Here is a 27,612-nt window from a genome sequence, read left to right on the forward strand (position 1 = left end):
TCTGAAGAACCCAATTTTTAGCCTTCCTATCTTTCCCTTCGGGGCCAGAAAATTCTCCCAAGCCTGTGCCCTAGAGCTCCCTGTGCTTTGCAGCTGGTGGGGCTGGGAGCGAATGTTCCCGGCAGGGCTAGCCTGTGGGTCCCAGGGACCCCAAAATCAAACCACTGATCAAACCTGACCATGAGGCACAAAAGCAAAACCTAAGGCTGGGCACGAAAACAACCCCGTGGCTGTTTAAACTGCCTATTGGTATTTGTATATTCAAAGTCCATCACAGCTTTTAGCCAACTCCTGCCCTGGAAAGCACCGAGTCACTGTCATCAATGGGGAAACTGAGGCACGGCTGGAGGAACGTGGTCCCGAGCTGGATCACACATGCTCTTGTGTTGGTCCTTAAACCTCGGGGGGTAGACTTTGAAAATAAACAATTTATTTACAGCTCTGTGGTGCCAAGGCTTTCCCCGAAGCCGTCCCGGATGATTTCCTGGGATGATGTGATGGCCGGAGTATTGCCTTGTTGCGTGGGCGAGGTGGGGGGATTTGGGGACACGGGTCACCCAGGGTGTCCCCATGCTGGGGGGGGGGGGGTTGGGGGGGCTTGCCCTGCCGAAAAACACAGCTCCAAGGGCATCTCAGCCCTTTTGCAGCCCCGTGAGCTGTGTGGGGAGATCGATGTCCTCTTGGAACGAGCCAGCCCTCCCTCCCCTAGAGCTGGCTGCTCGCCCCCGGTGCTTAACGAATCACCCCGGCTTAATAAGAAAAATCACAGGCTGGGGGGGGGAATGAACCTCACTGCAGGGTGAGTTTGTGCCAGAACCACCCCAGGCTGGGATACAGGCTCCTTACTTTCTCCAAACCCTAAAATGGCCAAAGCATCACCCCCTAAAAATGCTCTTTCCCACAGCTGCAAGATTTTCTCGCGAACCCTCAGCGGGCCAGAGCAGGCTGCTCTGAAGCATTGCTGGGTTTGGGAGGGCGAATAAAAGAATAACACTTCAGTTATAGCAAACAGCCTTTGTGGAGACACCGCGAGGCTCTTGCGTCTCCCCGTGACGCTTCCGTGTGGATTCACTTTGTGTTCTCAACCGCGTTTCCATTTGACGCAGAAAGCGATTTTTTCTGGAAAGTTTCTGTTTTCCATAGATACGGCATTGCCTTGGCTCTCCAGGACTCGGACCCCGCAGTAGCAGGTTTTTAACTTTTCTCGCCCCAAATTCCGGGTGTTATCTGAACGTTACGGGGAGGGTTTGTGTGGCAGTTCGAGAGATCCCGAAGGACCCCCTGGCCCTTCGCCCCTCGCCCCCCGGGGAACGCGGGACCCCGCAGCGCGGTGCTCGGCGCTGCGCACACCCTGCCCCGCCCCTCCCTCGCAGGCCCCGCCCCTCCCTCGCAGGCCCCGCCCCTCCCGGGGAAAAAAAAAGAGGGGGCGTGTTCCCGGCCGCGCCCTCCTCATCTCGATTGGCGGTGCGCCCCGAGGAGGCGTGTCCAGAGGGGATATAAGGGCGGGGCGGGGGGCGGAGCCAGCAGCGCCGCGGCTCAGGCCGTGCGGTGCGGAGCGGAGCGGACGCTGCGTTCCCCGGGCGGCGCCGCCGCCGCCGCCGAGCGGCCCTAGTGCCCGCCCGCCCGCCGGACCCCGCCGCTGCCCAGTCCAGGTAGTGCAGCCCCGGCGGGGGGAAAGGGGGCGGCCCGTAGCAATTTGGGGTGGGATGGTGTGGGTTTTTGTTTTTTTTGTTTTTTTTTTTTTTTTTTTTGCTTTGAGAAGGGTGCACTGCAAGGCTGTGCCGAGTCACTTTGGGGTGAAACTTGGGGGAGACGGCTCCGTGCCTCAGTTTCCCCACTAAGGATTACTGTATTAACGGGGACGTGGGTGCGTGGAGGACGTTCCGTAGCAGGATACCCAACGAGAGGGTGCAGCATTAGACCAGGAAAAAGCCTCATCAGGAGCTGGGGAGGAGCTGGATGGCCGGGGGCAGGGGTGAGGACCCTGGGGTGCTGGCTGCCTCCCCCGCACCCGGCTCGCAGCCCGGATCGGTGCTTTTGCTGTGCCTCCGGGTGGCGATGGGGCTCGGTGTCCTCTTGCAGGTCCAGGGGACCGTGGCTTGTGCCGGCAAGAGGCACCTTTGGCTGTTTGAGCCTTTTTGGAGTTTGCTCGAAGAAGAAAGGATCAAGCCACGGGACGTGGGAAGAGTCAGCATCTTAGCAGGGGTGTGCGTTGTACCAGGAGGAGAAAAATAATTCCCCAAAATAATTGTGGGCCAGGGAGAGCAAATTTTCTTGCCCGTGCTGGAAGCAGTCGTTGCAGGAGGAGGCATCGATGTGTTGTGCGTGATGGTGGCCCAAAGGTTTGCTCCCCCCGGCTCGGGGGTGGCGGAGGCACTGCTGGGGACGGGCTGGGGCTGGAACCCCTTGCATGAAAATCCTCGGTATGTGCCCCGAGCTAAACACTCCTTTGCTACTTACGCAATCTGTGCCTGAGATTTCATAACTCCCAACTGTTGATACAATGAGGGGAATTGGATTTTTTGCAAGGAAGCCAAGCCACCCGCATGGGGTTCGGAAAAGGTGCTGCGCAGACTCGCCAGGCCTGCGCTCTGTGCAGACAGTCGGTTTTGAGGGAATTATTTTGGCTTTGCACGTAACGCTCTTGGCTCTACAGCTGCGGATTTAAACCACGTGTCGCACCACGAGCGCTAACCTCTGTACCCAGCGCAGTGCCGCTGTGAGGGTCTGCGTGTCAAATCTCTTGAGAAATCACACTGGTACCATTGAAACTCTTGCAGTTTTCTCGTGTATGGGCAAGGGTCGGGTCCGGGGTGGGTGGGGGCTGCGGGGGCCACGCTTTGTCCCCTCTGCAATGACAGCTGCCCCTTTGCTCGCAGGTTTTAAGTCTGCACAAGAACCAAGATCGAGAACCATGGCATCCATCCCATCGAGCGGCTCGCTCATGGCGACCCACAACTACTACAGAAGTAAGGGCGCGCGCTCGGGGCTGGGGTGGGCGAGCGGGGGGTGGGATGCTCTGCCAGGCTGGGGGGGATGTGGCTCCAGCGGAGATGAAGCTGAGCTCAGGTGTGAGCTTTTAGCTGAAGCCCCGTGAGAGCTGGCAGGCTCCTTGGTGGGGAAGGGGAGCAGCCGGCCGCCATCCCTCCTGCTGCTCAGACCCTCCTTTGGGCCACCCCTGCCTAGTTGTACCGGCTGGAGATGGGTCTTGCAAACTCCTTCACTTCTTATTAAGGTTGTAGATGAAGGGAGGCGATGGCCTCAAATGCATCTCGCACTGTTGCTGTGGAAATGAGCTGCAAAACCAGCCTGGGCAATGGTAGCTACTGGTACCTCTCCAGGGGAGAGATTTTCTGGTTTAAGGGATTGCCTAAACCAGAGGGAATTAAAGTGTTCGCCTTGAGCTGAAACTAGTGACAGGCTTCTAGCAGTTGGACTAAAACTGCATGGATTATATGCAGGAATCTGCATCCTCTTGGCCTCGAGTTGTCTTGCACAGGCCTCCCAAGTGTTGCATGCAGATGCAAAGCCATTAAATAATGTCCTTGGGGTCGCAAGCATTTTCCTTCAGAGGTGTTCAAGTGCTTTTCTGCTACCTGCTGTTGGCCACTTTGTAATCTCAGCAGTATTCCCTTCCTAGTGTTTTTTATTGACTTGGCACTAAAGCTGGGCAAGTACTGGAGCGAGACAGTGACGAGACTGAGCCGTGTCGCTCCAGGGACGGCCACACCGAGCCCGTGCTTTGCTTTTCGTGGCGCGACCGAGGGTCGGTGGTGCCTCTGATGGCCCTGATTTCTCCACAGGGCGCCTGAGCTCCACATCCAGCAACAGCTCCTGCGGCAGCTCGGAGTACTCTGGGGAGGTCATCCCCCACCCCCCGGGTAAGCGCTTCCCTGGCTCGGGGCCGCGGGAGGACTCTGCTCCTGACCCCATCGCTCCAAATTTTACTGGAGGTGACCCAGCCTCTCCTATGGGATGAGACCGGGGTGGTAGCGGGATTGCCTGGGTTGCACTGACCCAGACTTTCCCTGGCACACACTTGTCCCCCAGGTCTGCCCAAGTCTGACCCCGGCCACTGGTGGGCCAGCTTCTTCTTCGGGAAGACGACTCACCCGGCCATGACAACTGTGTCGGAGTCCCCGGAGAGGTGAGTGCTTTCCTCGGATGAGATGACACAGGCGAGCACCAGTGCAGCACCCAGGGTGGTTGGGGACATCCCTGCTGCGTCCCCCGAGGTGCATCCCGACCTGATGGGCGACGTCTTCGTGCCCAGGGTTCCTTTGCTGCAAAAAATCAACGCAGAGCGACGGCGCAACGCCTCGGCGTTGCCCTGACCCTCTCTCTGCTCTGTCTTGCAGCTCGGGAACGCTGCGGGTGACAACGGGACCGATGGCTTGTGGTCTGGTTCCAGCCCCGGGAGCGGGACGGAGGCGTCACGCCAGCGAGCCCAGCTCCGGACCCTCGGCGTGAGCGGGTCAGCGGCTGCTCCCCAGGCCGGCGGGCACAGCCCCTTCCCCCTGTAGAGTAGGCAGGCTGCTCCAAAGCAAAGGTATTGCTTTGTAAGGATAAAATGCAGCAACGCCCCCCCCCCCCCCATGATTCCCACACCAGCCTTTTTACTCTTTCTCAACGTAACTACGCCCTTTCCGCCCGGACGCGGTAACGTGTTTTATTTACCTTGTACTCGTACGATGGCAAGTAATAAACTCGAGCAGCCTTTTAAAATGCTGTGGGTTGTTCCTCATCCGGGCTGGGAGGGCAGAGCGATGCTGCGGATGGTGGTGGGGCTCAACCAGGACGCGGTGCGGAGTCTGGTGACGCTTGATGGCACGGTCGTGTCAGCGTGACTCCCCGGGACGTTTGTGGTTTGCATGGGAGCAAGATCCGGCTGGGCTGTGGTGATGCTGCAAATGTTTTTTCCCCCACCCTTTCCTCCTAACTTGGCTGCACAACCTGTCCCTGCTGGCACTGAACTTGTTTTTCTCCCCAAGCCCATTGCTGCCCTGCCCTGCTCCAGGGCCTCGTGGGGTAGGAGTGAGCAGCTGGCTCTGGTCGGGGCTGGGGGAAGTGCAGAATGAGCCTTCCGTAACGAAGGGAGAGAGAAAGCTCGCTCAGGGCTTGCATTTTGTGGGTCTGATGGCAGGCTGGAGCTCGCGGTGGGGCTGGCAGCTCAGGGGGGTGCATGGGGCTGGGCAGTCCTGGAGCCCAGCTGGCCCACGTGCTGTACTGCCCTAAGTGGTGTTTTGGCAGATTTTTGCCTTGAATTAGTCAACTTGGCTGTTTGGCCCTTCTGCGATCAGCCTGATTGATAGCTGGGGTGTGCTGCTTGATAAAGCACTGAGAAAACAAGAGCCTGCGGCCGCCTACACGCGAGGGGGCAAGGTCCCCGTTCCTGCTGGAGGCAAACAAAACCCTGGCAAGGGCGGATTTAAAGGTGCCAAATCTTCCTGCTCCAGCCCCAGCATGAGATACGGGGCAGTCCCTGTGTACGTGAGGAGCTGGGGGGCCACGGGACCCCCTGAGCGGTGACTTTGTACCTCTGGCATCCCGTGCGGGCAGGGCTGAAGGGTAAAGCTGCGTTCAGGCAGCTCCCTGAACTGTTCTGCTTTTTGTCCGTGCTACAGAGGCATCCAGGGTCGTTTCCAGCTTTGCTCCTTGTTTCTGGTAGGGAAAAGCGTCGCGTGAGCTTTGCCCTGAGTTCTACCTCTCCTTGTCCTCAGGGCAGAGGGTCTGTGTCCCCCCTGTAGCACTGGGGCAGCACTGGGACCTCCGCTCCCCCTTTGCGTAGGCACGTGCATCCAAAGGGAACGGCTGGGGGGGGGGGGTCGTCCCCAGGGCCAGCAGCCTTGGGCGCGTGGTTTGGACCCCCGCGGGTGACTTCTCCGTCCACGGTGGTAACATCACCCCGTGACTGATCTGATCTGACTTCCAGCTGGGCAGCAAACTGCTGGGGGGGGGGGCTGCACCTATGTGCATGTGGCTGTTTATGGCAGGAGGCACGCGGCAGCTTTTAAACGTCACAAAACCCAGGAAAATTGAGGAAAAAAATAATCCCTTCTGAGTAAGACAAGATGAGGCGTGCGGTCTGGCTGGTTTGCTGGGAAGAGTGCCTATGGCACTGACTCATACCAGCAAGCGCTGCTTCGGGGTCTTCCCATGCCCTGGCAAAGCCCTTTGGCTGCTGCTCACCCCCGGGATGCTTCAGGGGAGTAGCAGGCTCTCATCTGCTGCTGGTTTCCAGCAGAAGCCCCAGATTTTGGAGAAACATTTTTTTCCAAGCCTGCAGCCTCAGAGGCTGCAGATTAAAGCGTGGACGCACAAAGGTAAAGTCAATATTGCCGTATTTGCTTGTTGGTCTCGTGATCGCGGAGGGTCAAACCCAGCAACTGTCCCCGGGCACCCGAGGGAGGCTGTGGCAGAGCAAAGGTACCAATCCCGCATCCCTGGTTTTCAGCTGGGTGCTTTCCCTGGCCTGACCCAGCTCTGGGTGAGCTGCTTTGGCCGCCTGCTGTGATGCTACCAGCACATTGATGCTCCTCCATCCCATTTTTGGATGCTGCATGGAGGTTAAGCTCATTCCCACGTTGCTGCAAGGCGAGTCGGATTTACAGCAGTGACCGCAGCATCGGTGAGTGGCTGCCCTGATACCAGCGGCTCCCTGTCCAGTGCAGCAAAACTGCCTGAAAAAGCCCTGCTGAATTAAAGGGGATTTTTCTGAATGTCTGTAAAGTCTCACAGACTTGGGCTTCTGCTCTGCTGGGGATAAAAAAGCAGGGAGGGCCCAATCCCTCCCCCCAGCCTGCATTCCCAGGCAGCTTTATGGTATCGCTGAGAGTAAAGACCTTGGCATCGCTTTGGTTGCTTGGGGTGCCTGGTGCTTTTGGGGCTTTTCTTGCCCCTTGGCAGCACTCAGATGTGTTTAGGAAAAGCATCTGACAGACAAGCGTGTTTATTTTTCTGGTGTTTCCATCCCCACTGCCGTGGGTGTCGGTCTCTTTTCCTAAGTAATAAGTAATAGGATGAGAGGAAACGGCCTCAAGTTGCACCAGGGAAGGTTTAGACTGGATATTAGGAAAAATTTCTTCACTGAAAGGGTTGTCAGGCATTGGAACAGACTGCCCAGGGAAGCGATTGAGTCACCATCCCTGGAGGTATTTAAAAGACGTGTAGATGTGGCACTTAGGGACATGGTTCAGTGGTGGACTTGGCAGCGTTAGGTTCACAGTTGGACTCAATAATCTTAAAGCTCTTTTCCAACCTCAACGATTTAATGATTCCAGCTGATTTCCCGTGTCTCGGGTCATCGTGCTGCCCGCTGTGGTGGGATTGCAAGGAATTCACTGGGCAACAGAAGGGAGACAAGCAAAGGGGCTCATTATATACCATACCCCTCCCTAAGCATCCCCCCCTTGCTATCGGAGGGACGAGCACCCACCTCCCACGGCACCAACCCCCACGGGGACGGACATCCCCTCCTCTGCTCCCTCGTGACGCTTGACGAGACGCCGTGTTTTGACTGTTGCTTAACTCACGTTTTGGGGGAAAAAAATAGCTGATGCTTTCCGCTCGCCCTCGGCCCTTGCAGCGGCCCTCGTGTCACCCCGGCGCCTCCGAGGAGCTCTCTCAGCAGCCCCGGCGTGAGAAATACTTCCTTTCATTGCCCGCCTCTTGCTGCTTGGGGAATTTTTTTTTATTATTTTGTTTTTTCCTCCAGCAGCTTTGCTTCCCCCTCACGCTTCAAAGGCCAATGTTGGACCTTAAAAATAGAAAGAAACTGCGCAGCTCAAATACATCGCGTTAGCCTGATGCTGCTTTCAAATGCCACTTGGTCAAGTTAAATCTGCAAACGGGGCACGTGCCAGGCTGAAGCCAGAGCAGGCGAATGCCTTTAACGACAGTATTTGCAATGCCCACTCCGGACTGTTTTGGAAAGGATTGGGACCCCAGCAGCTCTGTCTTCGTGGGATGGATTTCGGTAAGACCCCGGTCCCTATAGTGGCCCCGATTTTGGGGGGGGGGACCTGCAGTGCCCTGTCCATGCTGAGAACCTGGGAGAAGATGAGAAAATCTGGGCTCCCCCCTCCAACTCCGTCTACTTTTAGGCAGCAAGCGATGACTCGGAGAAATCCCAAAACCCAGCAGATCGTGCTGGAGGGCGAACCCGAGCAGCGTCATCGGCTTTTCATGCAGCTGCAGAGAAGGAAGGAAAAACTGCTGTGGGCAGCAGCATGTCCCCACATCCCTCCACTCCACCCCTCGTGGCATTGCTATAGCAGAGCGAGCTGCTTTGGGACGACACGTCTGATGGGACCAGTGCGGGCAGCGAGGGCTGCCCACCCATGCACCGCTGCTCCCCACGCCAGCCACCCACCGCCCCAGCACCCCACGCACGCCCTTCTTCTCCTGCTTATTTTTTAGCTCCATCTGGTGGCAGCCAGACCTGCAAATTTAATATCTTTATTGCTGCGCGCCTTTCTTGGCGTGCAGTAACCCCATCACCCGCCGGACAGAGCCGCGGTCTTTAGTTTCTTGTGGAAGGGAATCTGGGCTGCGCACACGTGTGCTGTTTGATCAGGCTGCAAAATGTTTTGCAAGATGAGGGGCTCTGCTTGCAGCCGTGTCCAAACTCAACCTGTTGCTTTTTTCCAGCTGTGAACACTCGTAACGCGGAGCTGCTGCCTTCCCGGGGCACGGCCGCAGCTCCCGAGGGCTCAGCAACAGCCTCACCCTTGCTCGGGCACCAGAGGAAGCCCAGTCGGATCAGGAATTAATCACAGCCCTAAACCACATTCCCACCTCCCCTTTCCAGGCCCCTCGTGCACGGAGACTTGTTCAATTAACGGCCGGACTTGTTTCTGCTCTTCTGCACAGCGTGGATGTTGCTCAGGCATGGAGAGTATCGCATAAACTTTATTAACTTTATGTATTCCAACCCTGCTGTTGTTTCAGTCCTACCGGTCACCCCCTCTGATGTAAACAGGCAAAATGCACTTGTCAGGAGAAAATTTATAGCCAGGCTGCCTTTCACCCACAGCATGTTGTTCTCCCTGCCATCGGTGCCCCAAGCACATCGGTGCCAGCCCCGGGGAGGCTGCCTGCACCAGCCCGCGACCTTGGCACTGCTCCTGGTGTTGCTTTTCGGTGAGTCCTTCCACTGCTGCCAAGGACAGCCCGGCCTCTGAGAGCGTGCGTGGGTTGGGGAGGGGAAAAAAGGTACTTGGCTGGAGCAAATGCTTCCCTCCAGCTTTTTTGGGGGGGTCAAGAGGCTCAAGATCCTCCTGTATTGCCGTCCCCTGGGACCGGCGAGGAGCTGGGGGTGGTGGGAGCATCTCTTGGCTTTGCACCGTGGGCGTGATAAAGAGCGAAATGGTGTTTTATCGAGTGCTGCCTCTGCCGCCTGCACCTGGCATTAAATATTTGAACCCAGATACGCGTTTTTCTTGGAATAACCACACGATGGTGAGCGAGGCAAGGAGCCAGAGCGGAGCAGCCCAGGCAGGAGCTGCCTGTGCAGGGTCCTCGGGGCAAGCTGGGCTGTTGCCTGGGTTAGTTAGGGGTGGCAGATGCACACGAAGGTTTAATGCACACCTGGATGAACAGAGACCAAAGAGACACAAAGGTGGTTATATTTGTGGTTGCAAGAGCGGGACTGGTTGCAAAACTTTGCTTCCTGGGCAGGGAGGGGAGCAGCGTCCAGCGATGCCCTGCAAGGACTCACGTGGATGGATGCACACACGTTTATTGATAAATACACCGGACACTCACTACAAGAAAAATCAAGCGGAGCCACAACTGAACACAAACTGCAAACCTTCACGTTGGCGTGGGGAGCGGCAGGGACCTCCCACCCTACTGGCTGAATGAAGATGTAAACTCTGGGTGATGCCTTCGCTACCACGGGGCTTTTCCGGACTGCTACACAGCCAAGCGCTGGCAACGAGTTCTCCACAACTCGTTGCCTTTTCCCTTAGCCACCTCCCTGCATCCTGACCGAGAGGGACCGTGGGCTGGTTTTGTGGGGGGATGTGCTTTCCTTGGAGCCCCATCAGAGGGCAAACCAGAAGGAAGGAGCTTCTTGGCAAGAGCTGGCCTGGAGGGGCTTGTGCAGGAAGGATGGTGGGAAGAGGTCCCTCAGGAGAGGGAGCTGAGCAGCCGTCTGTAGATGAAGCCCAGCTTCTCCCGCAGGGCCAGGAAGGTAGGACGCTCCTCCGTGTTGCCGCTCCAGCACTCCAGCATGATGCTGTAGATCTCGGGAGGGCAGGAGCTGGGCCGGGGAAGGCGGTAGCCCCTGGTGATCTGCCGTACGGTTTCTTGGTTTGTCATTCCTGCAAAGAAGGAGAAAACGGCCCTGAATCTGATGTCCCCAGAGGATGCCTTGAAGGCACACCTGCGTGGGCCATGATGTCAACTGGCGCTGCTGTGAAATGGTGTCTCTCTGCCAGGAGGCTGGTAGAGCAGAGGCTGGGGGAGATCATCCAGCCCAAACCACCTTCCTGCCCCCAGCTCCTGCATCGACTCTGCAAACACTGAAAGTCCCTCTAAGCAATCCCCAAAGCGGACAATAACTTGCTCATGCTCTAGGACCTGCTTCCACATCTCTTATGGGAGGGACGATATAACAATTCATGACGTGGTGGCTTTGGGGAACCGTGGGCCAGCTGCCTGGCATGTGGAGGGGGCTGGCAGCCCTACCTTCATACGGGATCTGTCCATACGTGAAGACTTCGTAGAGCAGAATCCCATAGGACCAGACATCGGACTTGAGGGAGTAGGTGCGGTAGTTGGCTGCCTCCGGGGCTGTCCACTTCACCGGGATTTTAGTGCTGCTGCTGGTGGAATAAATGTCATCCTGAAAAGCAACGGGAGGACAACGGGTCGTGAGGGATGGTACGATGAACACAGCCGCTGCTTTTGGGGCTTTGCTGGGGCTGCAGGCTGGGAAAGGGGACGGCGGGGGAACGGCTGCAGCGTGCGGCAGCTTGGTGGCCTGGGGTGATGGGAGGGACCCACCTTGAGGAGCCGGGCAAGTCCAAAATCAGCGATTTTGCAGGTGAGTTCCTCTCCCACCAGGATGTTTCTGGCCGCCAGATCCCGGTGGACAATGTGTTTCTCCTCCAGGTACCTCATCCCATCGGCTACTTGGCAGGCGATGTTGAGCAGGTGGGAGGTGCCCAGGGACTTCCCTTCAGGACCTGTTAACCCAGACGATCCAAGCGTTGGGGGCAATCTAGCGACATCTATTTGGGGTTTTCTGGTTTGGAAGGAGACCCTGCGCCGTCAACATGGGATCAGGGGAATGCGTAAAATCTCAAAGTGGAGGTCCTGCCTAACAGTCCTGGTTGTACTGCGTGGGAAGTTCAGCACAGCCACGTGCTCCTCAGGAATGGGACTGGGGTGAGCTCCGAAGAGCGCCTTGTGCTGCGACGAGGGTGCAGACATCCATGGCTCGTTCAAAGCTAAAGGTGACCTTCTGCCATGCAAATCTCCAGCTGGGCCTTTCAACCTGTCCTACCTGCAAGCTCCAGCTCCTCCAGCACCAAATGCTGCTGGAGCCCAAACCAAAAACGAGGTCAGTGTGGGGGAGGAGGGGATTGTACCCAGCAGAAAAACAGGTTGTGGTGGGAGCAGTTTGTCTTGTTTCCTTTCAAGAATGATTACTGGGTCAGGAAAAGAAAGGCCAAGAAAAATAAACCGGTGGCCGGGTGATGAGTAGACCACGGCCTGTTACGAGCTCTGCAAAGGCAGAGTTACCCAAACACGGCAGTGGGGTTTCTGTGCACTGGTGGGAGCTGGCAGACCATGGGTGGGTGAAGAAGGAGGGATGAAGGTCCCTACCAACACGGTTGGGCTCCCAGGGACTCATATGGACCCAGCCCATGCAGCCACCAAAAGGATCACGCCAGACTGTGTCTTTGGGTCTTGGGGTCACCCAAGACCATCTCCATCAAGTGCCCATGGAATGCTCTGCATTACCACCGAGCTAAACAGGACCAAACCCAGGCTTGCACTCTCTGAGGGTCCCCACTCGGGTTCACAGGACCATTCTGGGCCACAGAAAGCATCCGCAGAGCAGCATTGCCCCAGGAGCCCGCTCCCCGTGGTGCCGGCATGGGTACTCACTGTTGAGGTAGCTGTGGAGGTTGCCTTTCCGCATGAGCTCAGTAATGATGTACACGGGCTCATCCAGCGAGCAGACGGCGTGTAGCTGGATCAGCTTCTCATGCCTCAGGCGCTTCAGGTTCTGAATCTCCTTGGTGAAGTCTTCTGCCTTCATGTCAGCTGGGCGAGAAAGCCAATGCAGCTGTTACGAGCTACTTTCTTACAGGGACATTGGGAGCTCAGCACCTTCAACTGGGATAAGGACGTTTTTCCTCCTCACAGCCCACCCCTGCTCTCAAAGTTCATGTCTGCACACCTTGTGTCTCAGATCCAAACACCCAAGAGATGCTTTTCACTGGGCTTTGCCATTTTCAGGATCATAATCCCATCAGGCCTTGACTTATCACAAACCCATTGGCCTTGACTTGATGCGACTTATCACAAACCCACTGGATGGAGCCACTTTATAAAGGTGCAGCCCAGGCTTAGGTGGGTCCACAGAAATAGTCCAGTGGCGACGTGCCAGGTCCTGCCACAGTTTGCTCGATAAGACAGACACAGCGACCAAGAGGATTAGGAAACAAAAGGGGGTGAACGATGTGGCAGTGAATGAGACACCCAGTTGGCCACTGTTAACCTCTGCTCCTCCACCTACCTTTTATGATCTTGATGGCCACCGGCACCGTGTTCCTCCACAGTCCTTCCCACACCTCTCCAAAGTAGCCCTCGCCCAGCTTCCTCCGCAGGGTGAATTCCCAGCGTGGGCGCTCCCAGCCGTCCCTCTCGGGGGGGGTCTGCAAAATGGACATTGCACGCTTGGACCGGCCAGCCGGGTAGGACCTGCTGGTGGAGCCCACACCAGCTCTTGGTGCCCACCAAGGTCCACTGGCCGCAGAGGAGCGAGCAGGACATGGTGCTCCACCGCCTGCGTTGCGCTGGGGCTGCAGGCTGTGCGTTGCTTTTTCCCTCTGCTAAACGTTCACTGGGGGCACAAAGCATGTGGGGCATCCTCTGCATTACCCCTGCTGGGAGCCGACGTATGCAAGGGGGGAGATTTTTGGAGGCTACGTGAAATGTTAGGAATTCGAGTCATGAGTCACTCCTCATCAGACCTCAAACGTGGCTTTTTTCCATTTCCACCAATAAATAAAAATGAGTAAATGAATATTATTGCATATTATGGCTGATTCAGACTTTGGCTCATTAAGCATTTATTTTATCTTACACCTTTCAGTTTCACTCTCGGATTATTCACATGTTTAATTGTTATTTCTAAGTCATAATCGGCGGATGGAATTCTAATCAGGAAATGAGTCTGCAATTTGGGATTAATACTCTAATTGACTTTATGAGGGCCACACTAATTGGCATGGAAACTATATAAAAAGCAATGTGGTCTTATTATAGCCTAGGAAAAAAAATTGGAAGCGCAGGTATTTCCAGATTCAGCATCAAAGGGATTTGTAACAACGCAATTTCTAGTCTTCAATGTGGAGAAGACGTTTCAGAAAGGCCTGTGCATTTTGGCCGCTCAAAAATACGTATAAATGCCATGCCCTGGCCTTAACATGGCTGATAAAAGGTGATGCTGGCAGCTATATTAATGGCGTATTTTAAATTTAGTTTAATAAAGCTCAAATCCCAAATGGATAGACTAATTATTGCTATTTTCCCCCTAATTTCTCTTTCCTTTTTTCCACCCTGGCCACCTCCGGGACGTTGGCCGAGCCGTGCCGCTGGCGTACTCACCGCGGGGCTGCAGGGCTGCAGCAAGGGGCTCTGGATGACCTTCCAGTGCTCGGTGTAGAAGGCGAGGAGCTCCTCCATGTCGGGGAAGGGATGCCCCTTCTGGATGTAGAGGCTTCCCCCGGGGCTCTTGCAGATTCGGAAGTGGCTGACCTTCGCGTGGTTGCGCACTGCGGGGAAGCCCAGGCGGGGGAAAACTCAGCTTGTGCAATCGCCGACTCCTTCCCACCTCCCTGCTGACTCTCACCCTCTCTCCTTTCCAGGTATCCGATCTATTAATTCGCCCTAAAGCAACTTAAATCGCCCCTGGGGTGTTACATCCCGCTCCCCATCACCCCTTTTGCTCCCACCTCCTGGCTCAGAAGACTCCTGGCCACGGGCGAGTGGGGCTCATTTGGACCGGAGAGGTGATGCTTTATTAGCAGGGATAATTCCCCACACAAACGAACTGCTCGGAGAGCGGCAGGGCTCGTTGCTGCTCCAGGTGGATAAACCAGCAGCGGCTGGATGTCCCGCAGGCACGCTGCAGCCCAGGGGACCGATGCGGGGTTGGCCGTGAATTTTTTGGGGTTGTTTTTACATGGATCGGAGCAGACTTGTAACAGCACTGCCTGGTCCGAAGCCCCCTGATTTCTGTACGTGGGAGCAGCCCAGGCCCTGGTAATCTGGAGTGGCAGCATATTTTTAGACAACCCTCAGTTGACAAAAGCTGCTGGAATGAAAACCTGGGAGTTTGTGCCACGAAACCATCATTAAGCCGCTGTGAGTTGTTTATGGCTTCCATACCCTGGACAGGAGAAACGTACTTTCCTTTGCCGCAGTAATTCGGCAATCCCTACCTGCATCTATTAGCTTTCCCTACGCTTTCAGAGAGCAGTCAATTCACTTTAACGAGATGCTGTAAAGCACTTTAAACGTATTTCCGTGTTTTTCACCCCTTGCTGACCAAGCCAGGAGCTGCCCCTAAGGAACAGCCTAGTTCCTTTCCCTGTGCTAATTTTCTCTGGATAATTGCCACAAAATTACCTGAGAGAGAGTATTCGCCCTTGCTGCTCTCACTGTCGCGGATGAGGAAGGAGCCGTGCTGGTTGGGAGGCGAGAGGAGGAGCTGCTCGGCTTCGTTTCGGCTGATCTTGCTGAAGTACCAGCTGGGTGTCATAAGAATAAAGCAGAGCAAAGGGGTTAGCGTGGTGCAAGGAGACGATGCACGGATGGGGTCACATCCACCCCAGGGGTTCCCGCACCTTCTGAGCCAGGGAGGGGGAGCAGCTCCCTCCCACCGTTTTGCTCATCACTGGCAGCCACCAGGCGAGCGGTACAGTGGCCAGTCCGTGGCTCAGAGCCTGTAAATGCGGCTACCACGCTCACCATTGCCAGCCCTCGTCGGGGCTGCTTCGTTGGATTGGTTTTGCGGGCACTTGTTGCGTTTTATTGCAGCTTGCTGACTGCAAACCCTTTTCTCCAGCAGTGTCTGGTCACCGCTGTAGCAAGCTGGCCAGGTCTCAGCTCCATCCCCCAAAAAATCAGGAGGTTTATACTTGGGGCTCAGCGCAGCACCTGGGCTGACAGCCTGCGGTAAATAAAGCACCGACCACCTGGTGCTGCGTGGAAGATGCTCTGGTGGGTTTGCACCCATCTGTCCCGCCACAGGAGCAACAGCTACAGACAGACACAGCATCGCTTTGCACTTCTTGACCTGCGGCTGATGGACACAACCATCTCTCAGAGCACCTGAGCAAATCACATCAATGAAAACATCGCTGGGAATTGCTCTTTGCTGCTCCAGACACGGCAGCGCTGGTCGGGGACCTCAGCAGCACCAAGCCAGGAGGGAGGACCCAGCCAAACCCCTCTTCTGTGCCCAGTCAGCGCCGAGATTCGTCACCAAATCTCCAGCAAGAAAAGGCAGGTTGGCTGGCTGGGTCCCGACTCAGCGGGATGCACGGGAGCGTGGAGAAGATGCTGCTTCATCCAGGCTAATACGGCCAGGATGTGAGAAGCTGAAGATTTCATCATGAGCTGGGATCGCCGGCGTCTGAGAAGCCGTGCAGGAAATTATACGTCGTGGGGTTACGGCAAGCTGAACAAATTACCACCCAGCTCTGACCTGCGGCTCCGCAGAGTCTGCGCGCTCGCGGCTCGTTCCGGCTGCAAAGCCACGCACGTTTGCTGCCAACCGCCCACCCGCGCCGCGGCATCCCCCTCGCCTCCATCCTCGGGACGGGGCTGGGCACGAATCGTGCACGCACACGCGCATGCTCGCCTGTAGCCTGCCCAAGTCTTTCATGCAACGGGACTAAAGCAGCGAGCCGACCCTATGGTCCTTGCCAGTGCGGCGTCTCCCATCCCACTGGCCGCAATCACTGCCTCTGCACATCACGGCCCCTTCCCAGGTTCTCCCCGTTCCTTTCCTTCACTCCCGCTCCCAGGGAAGTGCTGGGGGGGTCTGCAGGGCGATGACACCCACCCCGTCCACACTCTCCCCATCGCTCGGAGTGACTCAGAGCCCGGTGCAGAGGGAGCAGCAGTGTCTCGGGGCGCTTTGCCCGGCATGTCGGGACCGGGCTGCCTTACGCAATGATGAGCCTGGGCTTTCTCCAGCTGAGGGAGGGCTGAGACATCAACCCAAGCTCCATGTCGGGTGGGAGAGGCACCGTCAGGGAGGGAGCCCCCGGTCCCAGATGAGCAGGAGCCGGACGGCAGCAGCAGCACCACGGCTTGGCTCTACAGAGCTCCAGGCTTCCCAGCAGGTCCCAACCCAAACTGCTTCTCCCCCCACTCCTGGGCCCTTTGGCAGGACTCAGGTACAAGCTGCCCCAGCTCCTTCCCTCCCCGCTGCCTCCCCTTTAATGCAGGGCAGGAGGGAGAGGAGCTGGAGCAAGCAGGAGCCCGTTTATTTGGCACCGTAGCCGCACCCGTGCGCACCATCACGCCGTGTCCCAGCCCGGAGCCGTCCCATCTCGTGTGAGGGTGATGTGCCCGGGAAGGGGGAGCGGAACCTCTGCATCCCCCCCAACCCTCGCCTGCTGTGCCGAATACCTCCACCCCACTGCAGGACCTTCACGGCAGGGATGCCCGAGGGAGGACAGATCCCCACTCGGTCCCACCGCCGCCGATGGCAAAAGCAGGGGACGAGGAGGTCGCGCTCCCTGCCATGGCAGAGGGCGACGGCTGCCTTTCCCTGGGCAGGGATATGCCACCCTGGTCCAGCCTCCATCCCCCAAGGGGTCCAGAGCATCGGATACTTACGGCCGGTGAGCGGAGGTGCCCTGGCTGAGGTTGGCCACGTACGCAGCGGGAACGTACCCCATGGCCGGTTCCCCCAGCAGCCGCCGGGCTAAGACATAGTCTCCTTCTTCTCTGAGGACACGAAGTTTGTCCCCTACGCTTACGCTCAGTTCCTCCGCGCTCCGGGCTGTGAAAGCGTATAAAGCGATAAAGAGAGAAGACTTGGGGATGAAGGAAATGGAGTTCGGCTCCAAGTGCAGCGAAACGGAATCAGAACCAAGATACCCCAGCGAGCAGCTCTCCGGCACGGAGCGGGGACGGAGCTTGTTCCAGAAGGACGTCAGGAAGGTCAAACGCTTCCGGACAAACTGCTCCATCCCTGGCGGATGCGGTGGATGCGGTGGTCTATGCCACCGCTCTTCTCGAGGCCGGAGGAAAGGACGACGCAGAGGTCATGCCGCCGGCCGGGCGGCTCACGCCGCCGTCCCGCGTCCCTCGCGCACGTCTGGGCGCTCGCCGGCCCTTCCCGGCGAACTTCCTATTTCTGAAAGTGAAACTGGTTCATCTGGTGGGACGAGTCTGCAGGTGGGACGAGTCTATAGGCGGGAGTCCCACGGGCACATCTGGGAGCCGGGCACAGCTGGAGCCAGGCTCGCCGCTCTCGGAGAAGAACGGCTTTTTTTTTTTAATTATTATTTTACAATCTGCTCTCCTGCTTGTTACTAGAGCACCCGTAAACACAGCTCTCTCTTCTTCAAGCAGCTCTTGTGACAAGTGGCTGACTCGAGTTAATAGTCTTGATCTCACTTGTGTGGGAGGGTATTTTTTTTTCCATAGGAAAATAATTGCATCCACAAATATGTGCGAGTTAAAACAGAATTAAGGAAATAACCTTTGAGGAGATCTGAAGTGGTCTGGATATTTGCTGGGTGGATATTGTGGGGTTTATAACACGAGATCCTTTTTCCTTTCGGTCTGCAATGACCTCCCAGGGTTACCCCGCTAAAGCATTTGCCTCCTCCCACTAATTCCCCATTGCAAAGGATCTCTATGGAATCCACTTCCCAGATCCACCAGGATCTGGTGCTTGCTGGCATCCAGCAGACATGGGTCCCCCTCAGCATCAGGAGGTCCTCATCTGATGCAGGGTCTGCATCAGCCCCAGCACGCAACCCCCCCGGCTCCCGCTGCCGTCAGCACATCGTGGTCCTGGTCACGCTCGGACGCAGACATGCTACAACTCCCCCGCCAAATCCCAGCAACCACAGGCATCGGCCGAAGGACGGAGATTCCCACCTCGCATCATGTGTGCTTTAAGCCGCCTGAAGATCGCTGCTCCGGTGAGAAATCTCAATGCCAGCCTCCCCCCACCCCCAGCCCCTGCCTGGGTTTTGTCATTTAACTGTTCCATCTAATTAGTGGGAATTTTGTGCCTGGCAACTCCGCTCCTGGCCTTGAGCCCATTATTTCGATCCTCCTCTGCTTGTAATTGGTCCGGGTAGCTCATTTTGGGTGTGCAGTTGGGTTTTGAAAGAGGATGCTTAAAAAAAAAAAAAAAAAAAGGAAAATTAATTGTAGGGGTCTAGGTTGCAGACTGCAACTGTATGGTGTATGAGGAACAAACTGGACCCATCCCTGGGTCAACAGCTCCAGGCCTGCCGTGTCCTGCGTGTCCCATGATGCCCAAACAACCTGCAAAAGCTGGATTTCAATATCTGGGGTTGGGGGTCAGCTCTTTCCTCACCCTCTCCCAGGCAGAGAAGCCCAGGACAGAGGGCAGGAGTACACAGCGCTCCGTGAGCATGCCCGGCACGTTGCTGCACAGATGGAAATGAGGAAAAAAGGGAGTCTTTAATAAAATATTCTGCTCCCTACTTACCAAAGTAGCACCTGAATATACGGGTAATTTCCCCAAGATCCTCCCCCACCTGCCCAGCACCCAGCCTCACCCTCGGCGGCACGCAGGGATGTGTAATTTCTCTGTGTATTTTTCCCACTTCAGCATGGGGAGGGGAACAGAGGATGGAGCGCAGAAAGGTTTGCAACACCCGGGGAAGGGACACCCCCTCTGCTGTCCTTCTGCAGCGCTTCTGGCATGTCTGCTCCTCACCTCACACTCCATCAGGAGGAAAATGGGCTGCTTGGTTATGCATTTAGAGATTATCTGATTAGATCAAGCACCGAACGTTTATGCCTTACTGTTTTGAATGAGGACTTGGTAAACTTGTGGTTTGCAGAAGGAGACTGGAGACTGATTTACCTTTATTGACCTTTGCCAGATTAGATTCTCTAGTGGTACAAGCAATAGACAAGTGCAGCTGATTTATAACACGCAAGGCTTTGGATCTTGATTTGCACCTAAATGAAAGAGTACTTCAAAATGACAAACATCCCTGAGGACTAAATACTGCCTCTGAGCTGAACTTACCAGACATGCATAACACACTCATCACTGCAAACCTGTGTCTGCACAGGACACGCACACACAGCTCAGAGTCCCACGCCAGGAAATAGCTGATAAATCACAACCTTTCTCTAGTATCTTTTTTATTTTTCCTATTAAGTTCCAGGAGCATCCCTGCTGCTTTGAATCCCTTTGGTACTATAAAACACCTAAAAATAATAAAAAAAAAAAAAAGAAGAAAAGAAAAAGCATGTTCATAAAAGTTTCTGGTCCTTGCACTGTGGGAGGGAAGGTGGGAAGATGTAGGAAAAGTGAGAAAGATAAGGAAGGCACAAATATCTGATGGATCAAGTATTTTCTCTTTAGTCCCTGCGACCAGCTAACCAAGATGTATTAAAAACCGATCTGTCCACAGATTTGGGGCGATGGTGGATACACAGGGACCTTAGTTCTAGCACCACTAAAAAGCACCTCCAAAGAGCAACAAAACCAGAAGACTTGTTCAGTAGAGCTGGTTACATAGTCCTGGTTTAGTTGCAGAGCACCTGGGAGCAATAAACACAAACAGCACTTTGCATTCATCCGTGTGTCAAATACTGCACATAGTGTTCCCCCGTACTAATTGACAGAAAACAGCAGTTCCCCTCCACTAATGAGAGCGCCCATTATATCTAATTATCTGAGGTTCTGTTCCAGGTCCTGTTACGTTTACACTCAAAATACGTCTTCCAGCAAAGAGCCTTTTAGGAGGAAAAATAAAAGGGAAGACAAACATAAATCCAATTAAACCCCTAAAGGGGCAGAAAGTTGGAGAATGCAGGTCACGCCGAGGAAAATGTTTTTGAGCGCTGGGCACGTAACGGTAGGTCACTCGCAGGGTCACGTAACCCAGGACGTGCCGCTTGTTACCTGAGGACTGGCAAAACACAGCAGCCGATCGTGGCATCAGGGGCGGCCACCGTCTGCTGTGTCTGGCATCCCATCCTGAAGCACCCAAACAGCCGGGAGACTTCCCCAGGCCTTGGGTTCACCTTCTCGCTGCTGGCAGGGATGGCAAGCCCAGCCCAAACGGTGCTTGCCAGGGCCCTGAGGTTCCTCTTGCTCCTTCTGTTGGCATGAGAAGCTGGCTGGGGAGTTGTTTTGGGTTTCTTGTTTGTTTATTTATTTTTATTTTTTTTTTTTTTTAAGATTTGTCCAGATGCTTCCTGGCACCACAGTGCATATGAGAAAGATTTTGCTTCTTAATGAATTCTTTCGGTTGGGTGCCCATGGGCCATTTCAGACAAGGGGAGGTAGATGACGACAGCATCGCGTGGGAGGAGGACAAGAGCAGAACAGTGGCACTAAAGCAGCTTCAATAATTCTCCATTTCCCGGGGAGTGCAGAAGAAAGCGGTGTCTCGGCAGACCGCTGGTCTGTCCCCATCAAAGAAGGCAGAGCCCATCCCAGGGAGGCTGACAAGGGCAGGAACGGTCCAGGGGCCGAGGGGCTCGTAGGCAATCAGTGCAGAGGGTTCAATACAGGCGAAAGTACAGTCGTCCTGGGACAGGGAGCGGTACAGGAGGTGTGAGAGGAGGCAGAGCATCGCGGGGTCTCGTGGCTGCTTTCTGAGCCCTGTAGGAGTGGGTTGGACTGGCTGGCGGAGAGCGGGAGTGCAGGTCACAGGGCACCTGAAATAGCACAGGAAAGCAGAAAAACTTTATGGGAGGCAGCTGGAGGCAGAGCGAGTTGTTTGTACAAAGCCTGGCAGCTCTGAGGCATGCAGAACTGTAGCACCAAAACAGCGACAGCCCTTTAAACCCACAGGAATACTTTTCAGGGACCCTGTAAACCCTAGAGTGCACTTCAAGGATCTGCAATGATGGCAAGGAAAAGCTAACGCACGTGTCACTCTGTAATTTATGTTACATTTCTAAAGGGGAATCGCTGTTTGACTGGAAAATCTGTAAGGACCAACACACCAAATCAGACTGGAAAACAGTGTGGCCAGCCTACAGGCTTCCCCTTCTGCTTTCTGCTGAGATTACCGGCACAGACCAGCCTTTGCTTGCCCTATCCTGTAATCCAGCTTCCAGAGGATGCTCCTTCTAGTACAGACTGCCTGGCAGAACAACGCTTCTGCATAACTCCTCTGCTCCTGTCCCTGGAGTAATCATTTGCAACACATAAAAACCATTAGAAACCTTCTCCAGACTGGCAGGTGCCAGTGAGTTGTTCATCCTCTTTTTCAAGGCTGCAGAGGTCTCCACGGAAAGCGGGCTCAGGGAGCTCAGTCTGTGCTCTCCGTGCCCCTAAACACCAGGGACCAGAGGTCTGGCAGCTTTCGGCCAGCACCCTGCCACAGCTGAGCAGCAGCAGGCGTCCCCAGGCTGGCAAGTGCTGACAGTGACTTTAGACATGCACTTCACAGCCTTGCTCCCTTGGCTCGAGCTGAGCAAACAGAGGACTGGTGCCTTCAGAAGAGAGGTGCACAATGACTCAGATGTTGAGGGGGAAATCTCTGCCAATATGTAAGCAAATGTTGGATTGCTCCATCTGCCCAGATGTCCTTGTTTCCCTGAGGGGGAACCAGTCCATCTACTCCATCACTGAGCTTTGTGATATCTCTCTCTCCACAAAAGTCCTTTAGAGGCTGTTGGATTTGGGGTTATGGTATTAAGTGTTGTTAGAAGAAACCTATCCAGAGTCCCAGAAGAATAGGCCTGAGAGACCTCGCCCAGTCCACCTAGTCCGTCCTATACTTAAGTCTTTCCCCATCTTTGCCAAACCAGTTCTTAAAAGACCTCCAGGAATGGATACGCCACAACGTCCCCAGACAACCCACTCCGGTGAGTCACTAATCATTACTGGTAGAAATGAGTGTCTAACCTGCTGCATTTAAGCCTATTACCTCTTGTCCCATTCATCACCAGATTGCTCCATCCCTTTCTGCAACAGCATCTTCTGGATGTGAAGACTGCTGAGGTGTCCCACCCCACGCTCAGCAGCACCACATTGATCCACCACTTGGATCCCAGCCCAGAACAAACACACTGACCTTATACGAACAGTGACGTGGTCATCTTTTTCTCCATTTGTCTCCAGTCTTCTTCCCCTGTCCATGAGTGCTGGTGTTCCTGTGGTGCCACCTCAGCTGGCTCTCTAGTACATTCACCTGGTGGGGATGAGAAAGAGGAGTCTGCACCACTGCACAGACAGTCTTTTACCTGTCTCAAATACAAGAAGAAAGTGCTGGCTCGAGTTACTTTTGCTGAGGCTCAAACTTGCGTTTTACCCTACAGTTGTAGAGGTCCGAGCTCACAGAGCTCAGCTTCATCTCTTCTCTCCCTGCTCTACCTCTTCTGTACCTGTTCCCTCTGATCGGATGGTTGCTCTTGGCTCTGGAGGACACAGAAGTTGCAGAGGCTGCCCGTAGCAAATAGCTAAATCCTGCTCCTGGGGTGACTCCACAGAAGACAAACACTGGGGCACAAAGTTTTACCTGTTTCCGTAGGGAAGCAACTGTCTTCTCCAGTTCAGCCACAAGGGACTCGAGATTCTCTCTGGAGGAAGGGCTTGGAGAAGGCGCCTCATTTCTGGGGTCAGGGATAAAAAATGAAAGGAATTACACAAATGTCAGCATCCTGAGTGAGAGAATCATTCTGCCTGCTCCAGCATCAGCCTCCGAGTAAGCGTCAAACAGAAGGGCCCGACTGCCAGATTCACCTGCCAAGAGATGCCAGCCAAACAGCCACTCAGCCCAGGTATTTAAATATTGGAGTCAGACTCTGCACTAAAGTGTTGGAGGACTTTGACTGAGCTCAGCATCTACCTACTGGAACACCCCTGACCTCCAGACCTCTGCAGAATGCCAATTTCAAAGGTCTGAGCGGACTGAGTTATTAAAACCTTTTCTTATCCTTCATAAAATGGAGGTAAAAGAAGCGGCGATACTACACCTGGGGAAGGCAGGCTTATGCTTGGCAGGGTTTTCCTCTGGGTAGCTGAAGCCAGGAGACCTCTTGCTTCGGAACCGCTGAGAAAGAGCCCTGAATTGCCCACGTGTCTGGCAGTCTTAGGAAGGAAGGGAAAGGCTACAGTGAGCACTCATGTTTAAAGCAGAACCACGTGGATTGCAGGCAGCGCTGCCCTCCTTCACCATCCGCCCCGGACACATCTCTTATGCCGGAGGGGAGGGGGCAACCAAGGTGTGTAACAGGGCATGCATCACGCAGGGATTCCCATGTGTCAGCTGGACATCTGTACCCAGAATATAGCACAAAGGGACTATGGCAGGATCTGTGGTTTAATGGCAGAGTTTTACAGACTCCCAAATGAAGCTGTAAAGTGATACACGGTGGGGATCACCATGCCTACGTCTTGTTTCAGTCCATCCTCCAGGCATGTGCTGTTGGCTGCTGCCAGAGACAGAAGCCCTCAGCTAGGTGAGGTAGGTCCCTTCCAACTGAAATATTCTATTCTATTCTGTTCTGTTCTATTCCATGCTGTTCTGTTCTCCTCTTTGCATCCCTTTGCTGACAGATGGTTCTCATGGTGTAGCATGAAACCAGGTCCTGGCATTTCATATAAGCTGATGGCACATGACGAATGCCACCCAGAGCCATCCCCACGTCAGTCGGTGCTAGAGCAGCCTCCTTCCTTACCCTCACAACAGTCCTGCCACAAGCGGAGGTCCACTGTGGGAATCTCTTCGCAGCCGACCATGCCCTGCGGGTACGACGCCACCCGGAATACATCTCTCTGGAGCTGCTGGATGTGGTCACTGTTGTCACAGATGACACGAGCAAGGGACGTCTGTCTGATCTGAGTCAGCTGCGCCGGTGTGAAGACTCCAGGATTCTCATACCAAAATCTGCAGTGGGTTGTAATCACAGCATGACTCAGGAGTAGGAGAAGAAGATGGGGAGTGATGCTGGGAGAGGGAGAAGTGTTCCCCTACATCTGTGTGGCAGCACCCACACCCCTCAAAAAGGAGCTTTTATTCTGGTGTCAGGCAGCTGCAAACACAGACTGCCCTTTTCTGAACCCAGGAACCCCCGTGAGCTGCTGGTTGAAGCTGCAGGATGCCACCACCTGCAGGTACAGCCCCTTGGAGGGGAATCCCAAGGCTCGGACAGCTCTGCTGTAGCACGTTGGGGCACGGGTGAACAATGCTCCTGCCCTAAGTGTATCAGGGGGCAAAGACGTGTCTCATTCACACAAGCGCCAAATAGGAATTGGACAGGAGCTCCTGTGGACATTTGCTAGCATTTTCATGAGACATTGGCCACATGCTCAATGGTCCTCAGTGTCCTGCAGTGAAATGAGAATCGTTAAATCAGGAAAGGACACATTGACAGTAACTGTAGCAAGTCCTTCTGCAAATGAACAGGACAGAGGAGACTCTTCCTTGTATCATAAGACCAGAAATAATAAAAAATTACAGGTTCTCTTCCTCCCTGTAGGGAGCAAATCCCCCCAAACAGAATAGCAAAGACTTTGGGTTGACTCCAATGATAACCTGTCTCCATCCCTCAGCCTTCTGAACTGTGTCGTTAACAGGCACATCAGCGTTGGTCCAACTCTGGTACCAGGAACAAGATCTTCCACCATCAGTGCTGGAAATAGGTCAATATTTTTGGTAGTTCCATATAAACTGCAGGATAACAGATATTAAAAAACAGTTAAAAGACTATCGAATAGTGGGGATAATATAAATCTGATCCCGTCATAGGAATTTGTACGCAAGGAACTCATCTGGACAATATTTGTAATGGTCTTATCTAAAAGACAATGGGATAAAGGCCTGCCTTGGAAAGAGGCGGCCAGTGCAGATAGGATGCAGTTTAGTCTCACTGGAAAATAGCTCCAAGGCTCAATCTGCTCCCAAACTACACCACAGCAGTGCCTGATGACATTCCACACAGAACCGGACGGATCACTTGGAAAGACCTCATTTGTCTTACCCCGTTCTTAAACCACAGCTATTACCCTATCTTAACATCTCTGGGTAGCAATATCTAGGAAGATTATTTGATGGGTTTCCTGGGAGAAGCAGAAACTTTTCACTGACTGATCTCCAGCGATTTTGATGCTTCCAAGTCCAGGCTACAGTACCTCCTGAGCTTTTCTCTGATCTCCAAGTTCTTGATCTCATTTCTGAGGTCCTCAAACTCCTGTGCAGATGAGAGGTTGCAGAAGACCCTGAAGTCGTTGTAAGGTGGAATGCCATGGTCTCGTCCTCTCTGGATGTTGATAGCAGCCAAGTCCAGTGAGACAGAGTGTGCCATGGAGAAGAGTTTCTCCGTCAGCTCCATGTTGAGGAGTTCGGAGGGGACGCGCATTTTCCCAGGAACCCCAAACAGCCCACGGAGGAGGGGGTCAATCCCACCCTCCTGCGTGATCCTGAAAGGGGAGAAGAAGGCCTTGTGCAGGGGGATGTGGCCTTGGCGGATGGGCTGGAAGGTTTCGTTCAGCCGGTACAAGATGGGGTTGATCAAGGTGTGCCCAAAGCGGAAGGCAGCAGTGGCAAAGGCGTTGAGAATCCCCGCGTTGACGTTGGGGTCGTAGCCTTTGTACTCACCCAGCATCTTCATCCCAGCTTCCCCAAGGACCTTGGGGAGCCACTGGGCATAGGTGATATGCTGCATCTGGGCACCCACAATCTTCCGTGCCTCGTGATACAGGAGATCTCCATCCCAGTGGGGATTGAGGGCCGACAGCTCTGCAGCAACGCGGTTGTGCTCCCTGAACCAGAGCGTGTGCATGGCCGTGAGACCCAGCTGCTCGTTGGCACGGTGGTCTCCTGCCAGAAAGCACGGCACGGGGCTCTCGTTCTCATCTCTCATGCACTCGGTGGGCGGCCCCACAGCAAAGGGAAGGAGATGCTTCCCCGAGCCGGGCACAACTTGCCCTCGCTTCAGCAGCCCATTCTGGCTGCTCAGATCCCGCAGCTCCCGCGATTCCTGCTCTGTGCTGCCGTAAACATTGGAGGCATCGATGTAAGACGTCAAGTGGTTGATCTGCTCCCTGGCGTAGACGGAGTTCATCAGCAGGGACGTCATCCCGCTGCCGCACACAGGGCTCGAGCGGACAAAGAACATGCAGCGCCCGTTCCTCACGCGGGGGTCGTTAGCAGGGACCATGACGGAGAAGCAAGGCGGGTCGTTGCTGCACACCTCGCTGCAGGGCGCTCCATCTGAGAAGCGGGACATGCTAATGGCTGCCACCGTTTGGTCCATGTCGTGGTCCAGAAACTGGCCCCACTGCATGAGCATGTGCGTGAACTGGTCATCAGGGGTGACGGTCTCAGTCCCGACCATGGCGGTAGAGACGAGGCGAGGTAGAGGAAGGGGCAGGTCCCTGGCATCTTCTGCCATGGAAAACCCCCGGGGGAGGTTAAATCCGTTCTGGTAGGCAGGTTTCAGGAGCCTCTGGAAGGCTGTGAGAGACGCACCCCACATCGGGTGCTGGAGGTTGTTGCAAGAGCCGTCATGGGTCCTGTACTTCTTGTGGAAGCAGATATCCGAGCAGTTCGGTGTGCGGCGGTGGGCAGAGCAGCCCGACAGGTTGGCAATCATGTTCAGGTAGTGAGGGGACACCAAGTCATTGTACCGATAGCCTGCGAAGGTAAAGGCAAAGCACCAGGTCAGACCACGGCCACGGCAGCCATCCGGTTCCTACTGTCCCGTGTAAGGGCTCCGTGTGAAACCCGCTGCTGGGTGGGCACGGGAAAGCCAGGTCTCTGATCGTCGTGTTGCTATGTAATTTATGGAAGGCAAATGAAGCACAGGATCGTATCAGTCCCACAAAGAAGAAAAGAAGGGGAAAAGAGTTTAGTATAAACTGCACGGAGGTGGAAACCAGAAATGTTGTGACTGGTAGACCAAACCGTGGGGGTGGTCTCGGTCTCCATTCTAGGTTTATTTTACGTCTCTCTGGGTTGTTACTGCAACCTCGAGCACCATCAACCATCCAAACTCTACGTGACAAGCAGCAGGGAAGCTGTGGGTGACTGCCAGGGCGCTACGCCATGCGAAAGCGCTGAATAATGCTGTGCTGTGCGGATGCTGACAGACCAACAAGGAGGAGAGGCTGGCAGTCCGACCAGCTCAGACGAGACCTGCAGCCTGGAGAGAGACTCCTCGCACCCTGGA

General features: G+C 54.9%; 3 protein-coding genes across 3 annotated transcripts in view; 1 reads left to right on the plus strand and 2 right to left on the minus strand.

Annotated features, from left to right (window-relative positions):
* Positions 1-1,519: 1,519 nt before the first annotated feature.
* PPDPF (pancreatic progenitor cell differentiation and proliferation factor) lies at positions 1,520-4,725 on the plus strand. The gene is made up of 5 exons (XM_049817102.1): positions 1,520-1,652; positions 2,880-2,969; positions 3,804-3,881; positions 4,051-4,147; positions 4,359-4,725. The coding sequence occupies exons 2-5, from the start codon at positions 2,915-2,917 to the stop codon at positions 4,468-4,470; spliced, it is 342 nt and encodes a 113-aa protein (XP_049673059.1). The 5' UTR covers positions 1,520-1,652; positions 2,880-2,914; the 3' UTR covers positions 4,471-4,725.
* A 4,752-nt stretch (positions 4,726-9,477) lies between these two features.
* SRMS (src-related kinase lacking C-terminal regulatory tyrosine and N-terminal myristylation sites) lies at positions 9,478-17,450 on the minus strand. Its single transcript, XM_049817095.1, has 8 exons — positions 17,095-17,450; positions 14,872-14,993; positions 13,849-14,015; positions 12,755-12,893; positions 12,121-12,279; positions 11,011-11,192; positions 10,693-10,849; positions 9,478-10,325 (listed from the first exon to the last, which is right to left on the minus strand). The coding sequence occupies exons 1-8, from the start codon at positions 17,448-17,450 to the stop codon at positions 10,132-10,134; spliced, it is 1,476 nt and encodes a 491-aa protein (XP_049673052.1). The 3' UTR covers positions 9,478-10,131.
* Positions 17,451-19,323: 1,873 nt separating this feature from the next.
* Positions 19,324-27,612, minus strand: part of LOC126045592 (peroxidasin homolog) — a 46,252-nt gene continuing 37,963 nt past the window's right edge. Inside the window, exons 17-23 of the mRNA XM_049816951.1 lie at positions 25,574-27,077; positions 24,978-25,112; positions 24,121-24,329; positions 23,416-23,530; positions 22,959-23,052; positions 22,515-22,631; positions 19,324-21,147 (exon numbers count right to left, since the gene is read on the minus strand). Coding sequence (XP_049672908.1) covers positions 22,536-22,631; positions 22,959-23,052; positions 23,416-23,530; positions 24,121-24,329; positions 24,978-25,112; positions 25,574-27,077 — 2,153 coding nt within the window. The 3' untranslated portion in view covers positions 19,324-21,147; positions 22,515-22,535. The remainder of the gene's footprint in view (positions 21,148-22,514; positions 22,632-22,958; positions 23,053-23,415; positions 23,531-24,120; positions 24,330-24,977; positions 25,113-25,573; positions 27,078-27,612) is intronic.

Source organism: Accipiter gentilis, chromosome 14 (genome assembly GCF_929443795.1).
Source record: "Accipiter gentilis chromosome 14, bAccGen1.1, whole genome shotgun sequence".
Taxonomy (NCBI): domain Eukaryota; kingdom Metazoa; phylum Chordata; class Aves; order Accipitriformes; family Accipitridae; genus Astur; species Astur gentilis.

What these genes read in the sequence shown, in the direction of transcription:
- PPDPF (XM_049817102.1), top strand. Translation starts at nt 2,915, where the DNA reads ATGGCATCCATCCCATCGAGCGGCTCGCTCATGGCGACCCACAACTAC. An exon ending in GACCCACAACTACTACAGAA is followed by an intron (nt 2,970 to 3,803) that starts GTAAGGGCGCGC and finishes ATTTCTCCACAG; the next exon opens with GGCGCCTGAGCTCCACATCC. An exon ending in GTGTCGGAGTCCCCGGAGAG is followed by an intron (nt 4,148 to 4,358) that starts GTGAGTGCTTTC and finishes TCTGTCTTGCAG; the next exon opens with CTCGGGAACGCTGCGGGTGA.
- SRMS (XM_049817095.1), bottom strand. Translation starts at nt 17,450, where the DNA reads ATGGAGCAGTTTGTCCGGAAGCGTTTGACCTTCCTGACGTCCTTCTGG. An exon ending in GGCACCTCCGCTCACCGGCC is followed by an intron (nt 14,994 to 17,094) that starts GTAAGTATCCGA and finishes TATGACACCCAG; the next exon opens with CTGGTACTTCAGCAAGATCA. An exon ending in GACTTGCCCGGCTCCTCAAG is followed by an intron (nt 10,850 to 11,010) that starts GTGGGTCCCTCC and finishes GTTGCTTTTCAG; the next exon opens with GATGACATTTATTCCACCAG.